At 43.8% G+C, this 12,160-nt stretch overlaps 1 protein-coding gene across 1 annotated transcript in view; it reads right to left on the bottom strand.

Annotated features, from left to right (window-relative positions):
- Positions 1 to 12,160, bottom strand: part of M1AP (meiosis 1 associated protein) — a 73,776-nt gene that overhangs the window by 20,897 nt on the left and 40,719 nt on the right. Inside the window, exons 4-6 of the mRNA XM_047781693.1 lie at positions 7,202 to 7,375; positions 1,760 to 1,931; positions 938 to 1,079 (exon numbers count right to left, since the gene is read on the bottom strand). Of these exons, the coding sequence (XP_047637649.1) occupies positions 938 to 1,079; positions 1,760 to 1,931; positions 7,202 to 7,375 (488 nt within the window). The remainder of the gene's footprint in view (positions 1 to 937; positions 1,080 to 1,759; positions 1,932 to 7,201; positions 7,376 to 12,160) is intronic.

Here is a 12,160-nt window from a genome sequence, read left to right as displayed (position 1 = left end):
AGCTGGGTCATTTTGCTGTACAGCAGGAATTGACAGAACCATTAAAAATCAACTATAATAAAAAAAATTTAAAAAAAGAGAATGGATAAGCAACGAGGTCCTACTGCATAGCACAGATAACTACATCCAGTCTGTTGGGATAGGCCATGATGGAAGATAACAGAAAAAAGGGTCACTTTTCTGTACAGCAGAAATTAGCACAACATTGTAAATCAGCTATAATTTACAAGAGGAATATACATATTTAATTCTGTCTCTTCCATTAGAAAGCAAGTTTATTGAGACCATAAATAATGTCTATCATAATAGACTGAATATCCATGACTTAACACAAGGTCTGGCACAGACTCAGTGCTCTCCATTGAAATAAACTATAATGTCCACCACAGTGATAGAAGAAAACAGGGTTTAAAATACAGTTACTATGGAAGATCCCCTGTTGCCATTTAGATGTACAAAATCAGGGATTTTTTTTTCTTTTGTCTTTTCAGGGCTGCACCCTCAGCATATGGAGGTTCCCAGGCTAGGGGTCTCATTGGAGTTATTGCTGCTGGCCTATGCCAGAGCCATAGCAACGTCAGATTCGAGCTGTGTCTGAACCTACACTACAGCTCACCACAATGCTAGATCCTTAACCCACTGAGTGAGGCCAGGGATTGAACACACAACCTCATGGTTCCTAGTTGGATTCGCTTCCACTGAGCCAAGATGGGAACTCCAAAATCAGGGATTTTTAAGTTTAGTGCCATATAACTGAATTCAGGAGTTATTCTCTATAGCATGAAACCAACAAAGGCGAGTCATATTTAACCCACATTTTGGAGTGTGTCCAGTTTGGGTTCAGGTTTGGGTTCAGGGCAGGATTAAGTTGGCTGCTTTTCTGTGGTTGGTACTTTAACCCTCTTCCTCCTCTTCACCTGGTGATATGGGTACTCACCAGGAGGCTGTGACACAGAGCATGGAAATGCTGCTGATTTGTTTCTAGCTCATCCCAGTCCAGCTGCCAACAGCTTGTGGGTCTGAGGATGAATGGGAGTCCGTATGTCAATGATTCACAGACGCCCCCGGATTTTAGAGCCCTGGGAAGAGACAATGGCAGTGCAAGTCTCCTCAGTGATACCCAGAACCTCAACGCAGATCTGTTTAAATTCAGCTTAAGTCTAAGACCCTGTTGTGAAGTAAGTCCTTTAAGTGAGGACCTGTGATTTATTCTCCTACTACGACCATCACCTAGCAAGGTACGTGGCACACGGCAGTCTCAAAGCCTATTAAACAATGAATGGTACAGCCATTATGAGGCCTCAAGACTCTGATGGGTACTTCCTCTCCTAAACTCATCCTATTCCATTCATTTCTGCTGCAGCAACCATATTACACAATAGTAGGTTAACCATCTGATCCCAGGTCTGAGTCTTCTGTGGCAAGGCACAGACAGAAAATGCATTTAAGAAGAGGTAGCATTCGGAGTTCCTGTCGTGGCTCAGTGGTTAATGACTCTGACTAGCATCTATGAGGATGCAGGTTTGATCCCTGGCCTTGCTCAGTGGATTAAGGATCTGGTGTTGCCGTGACCAGTGGTGTAGGTCACAGACATGGCTCAGATCCGGCGTTGCTGTGGTCTATCATTCCCATACCTGTGGTTGTTGCTTTGGAACTAACTGCCCGCTGCCTGACCCTTGGGGCTGCCCTCTACCTCTGGTCTGTGGAACCAACAGGAATACGTGTTTGCATGGGCTGGGGAGGTTCTCTTGGACCATACTTGATCACCCGGAGCTTGATGACTGGGTAACGACAGGCTGATGGCTGGGAAACCATCTGGTAGAGTGTGCTGAAGTCTCCTTTGGGGTCATCCATTCTCGAGCAGCCATCAGCTGTGCCAGGGAGTAGGGACGGGCTGAGAAATCGCTCTTGGAGATCGCATTTCAGGCACACTACGATAAAAACACAGCATGGGGGGAGGTTCGTTACCAGCTACCTCAGGCTATGTGGTTCAGAGAGAACATCTGCCACCCCTTCCACCTCCACCGGGAGAGGCAGAGCTGGGAGGAGGCAGGGGGTGGCAAGAGGAAACAGCGACAAGTTTGGGAAAGCAGAGCAGTCCAGCGACGGCATGGCTCCACACAAACTGGTAACTTATTTTCTGGGTCTGACATGATTTTTTTTTTTCTTGTTTTACTGCTGGGCTGGCTGAGTGGTTGCCTCAGAGTGAGAGATCCGGCTTGTGATGGAAGCTGAGAGGAACATGTCTCCCCTGTGGAGGAGGCAGCTAACAGTGCAATATGCAGGGCCTTTGGCAATCACAGAAGGAAAACCTGCCCCTGCTGCTTCCCTATGGCTAAGCTTTGGCAAGATGGCAGGTCGGATGAAGGAAGAGCAGGAAAGCAGAAGTTAGGCAGTCAGCTGACAGCTGCTGCTTCTCTGAGGGTTCTTCTGGGGACATTCGGGGAAGGGGGAGGAATAAGTTCCTGAAATAGTTTACTTCTTAATTCCCTAAATGAATAGAACCTTCTGGGCCTTGGAGCATCACTGTGGCACTAGACACCAGTTCTGAGGGGGCTTCAACTATGGATGGGTTATTCATGGAGGTTTTTTTTTTTTTTTTCTCTTTCTAGAGCCACACCCACAACATATGGAGGGTCCCAGGCTAGGGGTCAAATTGGAACTGTAGCCGCTGGCCTATACCACAGCCACAGAAACACAGGGTCCTTAACCCACTGAGTGAGGCCAGGGATCGAACCCAAAACCTCATGGTTCCTAGTTTGGTTCGTTAACTACTGAGCCACGACGGGAACTCCCATAGAAGTTTTATACTCTTTTGTGTTAAGCTTCTGCTCCAGTAGGTATGTTCACATGCCACAGGGTACAATGCTCTGTTGCACTAGATTTGAATTCTTGATATTACAAAGATCTTCAATAAAATGTATATCAGGTCTGAAAGGGAGGGACTGTCAATAAAAAAAATGTGGCCTACCATATCAGTAAACAAAAGATGTTGCACCCATCAAGCCACTACAGACACCTGCATGGTGGGCCTGAGGGAACTCAGGATGGAGACAAAGGGCTGCTTGCCGCCAAGCCCTCAGACACTGCAGTCACCCCCTAATTGTGGACCCTGAGGGGTTTCCAGGGTGGATAAAAGCAGAAAACTGGCCCCAGATAGCTGAGGTGCATATCAAAGGAATGATTTCAGTGAGCCCAGACTCCTGCATCTTCCTATACAAAGAAAAGCGCTAAATTCCTTGAGATGTCTGGTTTTCTTTAAATAGTAGTGATCTTTCTTTCTTTCTTTTTTTTTTCTTTCCTTTTCAGCTGCACTCACAGCATATGGAAGTTTCAAGGCCAGGGATCGAATCTGAGCTTCAGCTGTGGCAATGCTGGATCTTTAACCCATTGCGCTGGGCCCAGGGATCGAACCAGCAATGCCACAGAGATAAGCCAGATCATCAACCCACTGTGCCACAACGGGAACTCCAACAGTAATCTTTTGATGCTCCAACTACCTGGTCTTTATTGCAAAAACTCCTATATACCCTGGCTCCTTCCTTACTTCTTTGGAGTAGTCCCTTATAGCTATCTGAGAGGCTGAGTCCCTTGCTTAAGTCCTCAGTTTTGTCCACCAAAAAAAAACATAACTCTTGGAGTTCCCGTCATGGCTCAGTGGTTAACGAACCCAACAAGTATCCATGAGGATGCGTGGTTCGATCCCTGGGCCTTGCTCAGCAGGTTAAGGATCCAGCATTGCCATGAGCTGTGGTGTAGGTCACAGACTTGGCTTGAATCCCTCGTTGCTGTGGCTGTGGCTGGCAGCTGGAACTTTGATTTGACTCCTAGCCTGGGAACCTCCATATTCCATGGGCGTGGCCCTAAAAAGACAAAACAAAACAAAACAAAAAACTCTCAACTTTTAGGTTGTGCATTTTTTTCAAGCATCACTGTTAACAAACTATGCATATATGCATGTTTGTGTACTTGTAAGAAGGTGAGTAGTTGATGTTAGTGATTTATGAAATGACTGTAGTAACTGCAACATGAGATAAAAACTAAAGTAGAAATAACGTAGAAAAAAATAGGATGCTAGAATAGATGTCAGATCTGGCCAGTTCTTCTGGGCCCAGCATAGACATCAATTCTGGGTGAGAGAGCTGTTGGCCATGCATGTCCTGGAGTCCAGGAAGTCAGAAGGAACTTTGCCTAGGACTCCAGCCTCCTCATTTCTTCTGTGTCTGACTCCTCCACTGTTGGGTCCCTAGGTTTCAGGACTAGACAGCTGTGCTCATCTGCCTGAGGATCTCAACTCTGGTTGTCATAAGAATCACCTAGTGCACTCCTAAAAGGTACCGATATCTGGTCCCTACCTCATACCAGTAAAACTGAGGTCTCTGGGGATGGAGCTGATACTAGGGGTTTTTGGTTTGTTTTTTGAAGGCAGCACCAGAAGCAACACCAGATCCAAGCCGTATCTGTGACCTACACCACAGCTTGTGGCAACCTCGTATCCTTAACCCACTGAATGAGGCCAGGGATCGAACCACATCCTCATGGATACTAGTTGCATTTTTAATTCACTGAGCCATAATGGGAACTCCTGCATCAGTTTTTAAAACAGTGGATAACTATAATATGGTCTTTATTGTGCTTGTATAAACCCTTGTGTGGGTCACACCCACTCCAGAGGAGGCCTGCTTTCTTTGGACCTCATTCCAGTTGTGCCTGAGCACCTGGATTCTAGTGACCTCCTCGGCCAAAGAGGATCTAAGTTTTACTACCTACCCCGAAGACCTGTGGATTTCCAAAAAAAGATTGCAAATGGAGATAAGCATTCTGGCTCTGACCCTGGTGCTGAAAGCCATGGAAAAACAGAGGGCAAAGTAGAGAAATTCTCAAAGCAACCATGGACAAATGCCATGCAATAGTAGAAAAAAAGGCTGTTTGCTGGCTTTGGATGGCCCCAGCCCTCCTAATGAAAGCAGTGCCCAGCACAAGACAGCCCTATGGCTCACAATTGCCCAGCATGAGTCAGGTTGCATAGCGAGTAAGGGCCTAGGCTCTGGAGGCCATAGACCCAAGTTTGATGAGTTGTTCTCTGGGCTGAGAGAAGTCAATTGTACAAAATACGGATTTCTTTTTTTGTTTGTTTTGTCTTTCTAGGGCTGCACCCGTGGCACGTGGAGGTTCCCAGGCTAGGGATCCATTCGGAGCTGTAGCTGCTGGCCTCTGCCACAACCACAGCAATGCGGGATCAGAGCCATGTCTGTGACCTACACCACGGCTAACAGCAATGCCAGATCTTTAACCCACTGAGCGAGGCCAGGGATCTCATGGATGCTAGTCAGATTTCCACTGAGCCATGACGGGAACTCCCAAAATACAGATTTCTAATCCTAAGGGTTAATAATAGGCCATGGAGTTGCCTCGTTTCAAATTCTGGCTTGGCTATTAATTTTCTGTGTAGCCCTGGAGGAAATGTTAAATTTCTCTAAGTCTCTGTTTTCTCATTTGTCAAAAAGGGGTAATATTATAGTTACTAATTTTAAGATACATTTTTTTCCCACTTACTACCATCTCTACATGTGTCTTATAGTTAACATTGACCAGGCAGACACTCTTAACCCTTATTCACTATTCTAACCTAAAAGAACTCTCTCAGTAAGAATAAAATAATACTTCTAATGGTAAAAAAGCACTGTGTCACATTTAATAGGCACAGTTTTTCTCTTAGGTACATAAAATAATGGTGTTCTCTTATAATTGACTGCATCTTAGACTCAATGATATATGGAAACAGTACTTACATCATGTTGTTGGTATGAAGATGAAACGGGATAATGCAAGGAAAGGAGTTAACACAGTGCTTGGGGGGGAAATAGACAAGAAGAAAATTCCAGAGGATGGGACCCAGAGCCATTGGTACTATTAACCTTGGACAAAGGGTGGAAAGGAGGTCCTAGGAAGAAGAATTTTCACACCAAAAAAAGACAGTGAAATCAAGGTAAGTTGTTAAAGCATCTCAGGCCCTAGACTGAGGTGTGGGAGGGGTAGGGAGGTTAAGAACCTGAATGCTGGGAGTTCCCGTTGTGATGCAGGGGAAATGAATCCGACTAGTATCCATGAGGATAAGGGTTTGATCCCTGGCCTCACTCAGTGGGTTGGAGACCTGGTGTTGCCATGAGCTGTGGTGTAGGTTGCTGACGCAGCTTGGACCTAAGTTGCGGAGGCTGTGGCTGTGGCTGGAGCTTTGATTTGACTCCTAGCCTGGGAACTTCCATATGCTGTGGGTGCGACCCTAAAAAAAGGCACAAAAAAAAAAAAAAAAAGAACCTGACTGCTATCCTCAGAAAGAAAGGACTGAGATGTGTCTTTCCCTTTGGGGGTGGAAGTCTGTACCCATATTCCTCATTAAGCTCCCACCCCTAAAGGAGAAGACGCAATTTAGCCTCTTCCCTTTGCAGCTGTGGCTGACGACTGATGGGTCCATTTGCAGGTCCTGCCGTCCAGGTCCCAAGCCAACCTTCAAAGGGGATGGAGACTAGAAATGGCTGTATCCCTACAATCCAGTGGGACCTGAATTAGGTATCGCTGCCAGCCAGAACAATATCCAGGACCTTGTTGGAACGCCTGGGATGCCAGATTGATCTCGTGGTTCCCACAACCTCCAAAACATACTTTGTGAACACAGCCTAGGGCTACTCTTTGTCTCCGCCCTGGGGCTTTCTCTGTAGCTGCTTTGGTTCCTTTCAATTTGGTATCTCCAATCAAGAAGACTTCTATTTAATCTTTATTTAATTGTGAGTCTTTTCCTCTCCTCACAGACCCTATTGCTATTGTTAAAGTACCAGCTTACCTCAAAGTATAATGTCAGTAACATCTGCCACATCAAAAAGGAAAACTTGAGAAATATATGACTCATTGTGTTCTTATGGAGTGTAGCTGATGCCTTATTATATTTAAGGGTGTGTCTTCAGGCTGAAACTAACTGGGCTAACCATGCTGTCTGGGCTCAATTAGGTTCGGTTTTCCAACTGTGGTTATTTTTTAGAAATTCTTTTCTTACTCCTCCTACTTAACACTGAACAGCCTCATCCGATCCTCCTCTGATCCTAAACCTCAGCTACTGTGTATTCTGATGATTTACCAGTCTAGAGTCCTAATCCTAGACTAGGATAATCACAGTCTATATACTATGTCTTTGGGGGATGTGTACTTGGATTATCTCTGGCTCTGGAAATGTTGCTGAAACTCCGCGAAGGAAGAAGAAGGTGGACATGTTCTCGGTCTGTTCCACTGTTTTGCAGCCAGGCTTTGAAGAAAATCTCCATGCTGACAATATCATTGTCTATAGTCTGAAGGTCAATGTCAGTTCCCAGGATAGCGCTCTCTGCAGAAGAAAGGGAAACGGTGGTTCACGTGTTTAATTATTTAATTGCAAATTTTGAAAAATACCAAATTTTAAATAGACCCATAAATTCTACCTCTAGCTAGCTAGCCTAGAGATATTCTTGGATAATATGCAAAGATGTTCAGTTTAGCATTGTTGGGATAACAAATATTCAAAACCCCAAACAGGAAGCAATTCCATGCCCATCTACAGGGGAGTGTTTAAATAAACTGTGGCACAGACTACAGAGTATTTTGCAGCTATTAACAAACAAAGTAGAGCTAAGTGTACTGACATGGAAAGCTAGGAGGTAGTAAGTGAATAAAGAAAGTTCTAGAACAGATGTATGGTTTAAACCCATTTATAGATAAACAAGACTGTTAGCCTCAGGACACACATATGTATGGAAATGCCTTTTACAAGTCTCTGGAAGGCTACCATCAAACTGTTAATAGTGGACAGGAGTGGAAATGGGATGGAGTTCTGAGATATACTCCATTTTTACTATTCATACTCCTACAGTGTTTGAATTTTATTGTATTTATGTATTTCTTGTACTTCAGAAACATCCTCGAATATGAAAACAGCCAAAAACTAACAGGGCAATACAAGTTAAATATTTAGTAATAAGGGGGACTTCAAGTTTATGCTGTCATTTCATAGTGAAAAATGTATTCATTTATTACCTCTGTCATAAAAAATAAATTTTAGAGCTCTTTTCTCTTTCTTTCCTTCTTTTTTCTTTTCTTTTTTTTTGTCTTTTTGCCTTTTCTAAGGCCACACCTGCAGCATATGGAGGTTCCCAGGCTAGGGGTCGAATTGGAGCTGTAGCTGCCAGCCTACGCTACAGCCACAGCATTGCGGGACCAGAGCCACATCTCCCACCTACACCACAGCTCATGGCAATGACAGATCCTTAACCCACTGAGCAAGGCCAGGGATCGAACCTGCAACCTCATGGTTCCTAGTCAGATTCGTTAACCACTGCGTCACGATGGGAACTCCAAAAATAAATTTTAAAAAGAAAAAAAAAAAGATGAATTCCTGAGCTCCACCTCTGACACAGATTATACAAGTTTGCCATGGACATACTATATCTCACAAGTGTGATTAGCGGCCAAGAAGACAGGGATGGTCTGGGGAAGTGGATCTGACTCCAAATCGGAAGGAACGGAACTAGGTAGGTGGGGAAATGAGACTTTGCTGGTCTACTTCCTTCTTCAGGCAACACTAACTCAGGAATTGGGGTCTGGGTCTGGAGTTCAAGTTTGTCAGTAAAAGCCAAATATAAGGCAGTGGAGGAAGCATCAAGAGAGGAAATGAGACAAGAGCTGGAAAGAAACTGAAGAGGAACCCGACTTTTTTTTTTTCTGCCTCCCCATGAGGGACTCCCTGAAATACTTTTACAAAGGGCCTAAGAAAAGCCCGTTGCTCCAATGAATTAACTTCTATGTATGACTCAGAGACCCCAGGGAGAAAGCTGGTTTATTTCTAGAACGACATTCCTGAGGACAAGTCGGCAGAGGTGGCGGACTCTCCACAGCAACAAAGGGCTTCAGTCCAACGTGTTGGCACCCACACAGGGAAAGTGTGGTGAGACTTAGATGACTTCACGTCATATTTAACAACTTCTTCTGTGGCTGCAAAGGGGCACTGAATGCATTTCTCTTTGAAATTGAGATTCCGATTGAAATTCTACCATTGGCCCCTCTCGCCTTCAAAGACGGACTGCATTCTGCATATGGAATGTGTATTTCTCTAAATAAACTTGCTTTCCCTAAAAAACACACAGACACACACACATAAAAAAAAAACTGCAACTCTGTCATCTTCTGTGAATAGTTAGGATTCATTAGCTAAATAGTTATTTTATTCATTCCATCAAGCAGTAATATTAATTTTGTATTACACAGAAGATGAAATACCACACAAAGATATATGATACTCTTTGCTCTTAAGGGTTTTATAAAGCAACATGATTCTTTTTATTTTTTTGGCTGGACCCATAGCATATGGAAGTTACCTGGCCAGGGACTGAACCTGAACCTGAGTCATAGCAGTGACCCAAACCACAGCAGTGACAACACCGGATCCTTAACCCACTGTGCCACAAGGGAATACCAAGAAACATCATTCTTTCTTTTTTTTTTCTTTTTAGTACCATACCCGTGCATATGGCTAGGGGTTGAATTGGAGCTACTGCTGCTGGCCTATGCCACAGCCACAGCAACTTGGCATCTGAGCTGCATTTGTGACCTGCACCACAGATCCTGGCAACACCAGATCCCTGACCCACTGAATGAGGCCAGGGATCGAACCCTTATCCTCATGGATACTAGTCGGATTCGTTTCGGCTGCGCCACAATGGAAACTCAAGCAACATTATCCCTGAGCATTTCTCCTTAACTCTCATCTGCCTCACTATGTTTTCGGGTACTACAGTGATAAATATGAAGTCATTGTCAAATAAACATTCCTTGTAGGTGAGCTGTAGTGTAGGTGGCAGACACGGCTTGGATCCTGCATTGTTGTGGCTGTGGTGTAGGCCAGCAGCTGTAGCTCCGATTTGACCCCTAGCCTGGGAACCTCCATATGGTGCTGGTGCGACCCTAAGATGCAAAAACAAAAGGAAAAGAAAATAATCTGGAAATAAAAAAATAAAAATAGGGGTTTCCTCTGATAGTTAAAGGACAAAATCAATAGAGTGATGAGGACAATGAAAAAAGGTCACCTTAAGAAAGGAGGCTAGGAGTCGATTTGAAAGCAGTAGCCTCTGGCCTACACCACAGCCACAGCAATAATGCCAGATCCAAGCCACATCTGTAACCTACACAAAGCTCACGGCAATGACGGATCCTTAACCCACTGAGTGAGGCCAGGGATTGAACCTGTGTCCTCATGGATACTAGTCAGATTTGTTTCCCCTGAGCCACGATGGGAACTCTGAGTTTGTTTGTTTTTGAAGTATAAATGACCTTCCACACCATGTTAGTTTCTGGGACACAATGCAGTGATTTGGTGTTTCTGCACATCTCAAAATGAACATCATGACAAGTCTAGTAACCCTCTGCTACCATACAAAGAGATTACATAACCATGGACTGCCTTCCCTGCAGTCACTGCATCCCTGCGACTCAGGTATTTTATAACTGAAAGTTTGCATTTCTGACCCTCCCTCACCTACTTCTCTGCTCTCCCTCCTCCCCCCGCCTCTGGCAACCACCTGTTTGTTCTCTATATCTGTGACTCTGTTTCTGCTTAGTTATGTTTGGTCATTTGTTTGGTTTTTCAGATTCCACATATAAGTGAACTCTGAGAGTATTTGTCTTTGACTTATTTCCCTTGGACCCTCTAGGTCCAGGCATGTAGTTGCAAATGGCAATATTTCATTCTTTTTTCCTGTATGGCTGAGTAATATTCTGTTGTGTATATATACATATACACACATATATTGTTGTATATATATCTATGTATGTACGTGCATGTATACACACACACACACACCCCACCTCTTTTTTATCCATTCATCTGTTAATGGGCACTTAGGTTTCTTCCATATATTGACGGCTGTAAATAATGCTACAATGAACACAGGGGTGCATATATTTTTATTTTTTAATTTAGAAAAAAGCATAGTTGATTTACAACGTTGTGCCTATCTTTTTAAAGCAGTGTTTTCGTCTTCTTCGAACAAACACCCAGGAATAGAGTTGCTAGATCATGTGATAGCTCTAATTTTTAATTTTTTGAGGAACTTCCATATTGTTCTCCATTGTGGCTGCAGCAATTTACATCCGAGCAACAGAGCCCAAGGGTTTCCTTTTCTCCACACCCTTGCTGACACTTATGAGTGGTCCTTTTGACAGTAGCCTTTCTGACAGGTGTGAAGTGATCGTGGTTTTGATTTGCATTTCCCAGATGATCAGTGATGTTAAAGATGAGAGCCTCTTTTCATATGTTGACTCTTTGTATGTTTCTTTGGAAAAACGTCTATTTAGGCCCTCTGCCTATTTTTAATGGTTTCCTTTTTTTTTTAAAAAAAATATTGAGTTGTATAGGTCCTTTGGCTATTTTGGATATTAACCCCCTTTCAGATATATCATCTGAAAATCACTTGCAAATATCTTCTCCTGTTCAGTAGCCTGCCTTTTCATTTTGACAGTTTCCTTCACTGTGCAAAAGCTTTTCAGTTTGATGTAGTTTCATTTGTTTATTTTTGCTTTTGCTTCCCTTGACTGAGGAGACCTATTCAAAAAAAAATATTGCTAAAACTGATGTCAAAGAGCGCACTATGTTTTTCTCCTAGAAGTTTTATGGTTTCGGGTCTTACACTTAAGTCTTTAATCCATTTGGAGTTTATTTTTGTATATAGTGTTCTTTCCAACTTCTTAATCTACAGGTTCTTGGGAGAGCCATGGAGCAGAGCTCCTTCCTTTGCAAAAGTTCTCAAGCAATCGCCGTAGAGGAGCTGTGCTTCAGATTTGAGTTGTCTGTTTTTGCAGGGACCTTCTCAAGGACAGTCACATTACCCAAGCTAAAGACTAGTGTGTAAACTGGAACATTTTGTTTGTTTGTTTGTTTGTCTTTTAGGGCTTCACCCGCAGCATATTGAGGTTCCCAGACTAGGGGTCCAGTCGGAGCTGCTACAGCTGCCAGCCTACACCACAGCCACAGCAATGCCAGATCTGAGCCGCATCTTCCGTCTACCCCACAGCTCATGGCAACACCGGATCCTTAACCCACTGAGTGAGGCCAGGGATGGAACCCGCAACCTCATGGGTCCTA

This window comes from Phacochoerus africanus, chromosome 5 (assembly GCF_016906955.1).
Source record: "Phacochoerus africanus isolate WHEZ1 chromosome 5, ROS_Pafr_v1, whole genome shotgun sequence".
In the NCBI taxonomy this organism is placed as follows: Eukaryota; Metazoa; Chordata; class Mammalia; order Artiodactyla; family Suidae; genus Phacochoerus; species Phacochoerus africanus.
The sequence above is the reverse complement of the archived record's forward strand: the minus strand, read 5'-3'. Positions and strand labels throughout refer to the sequence as shown.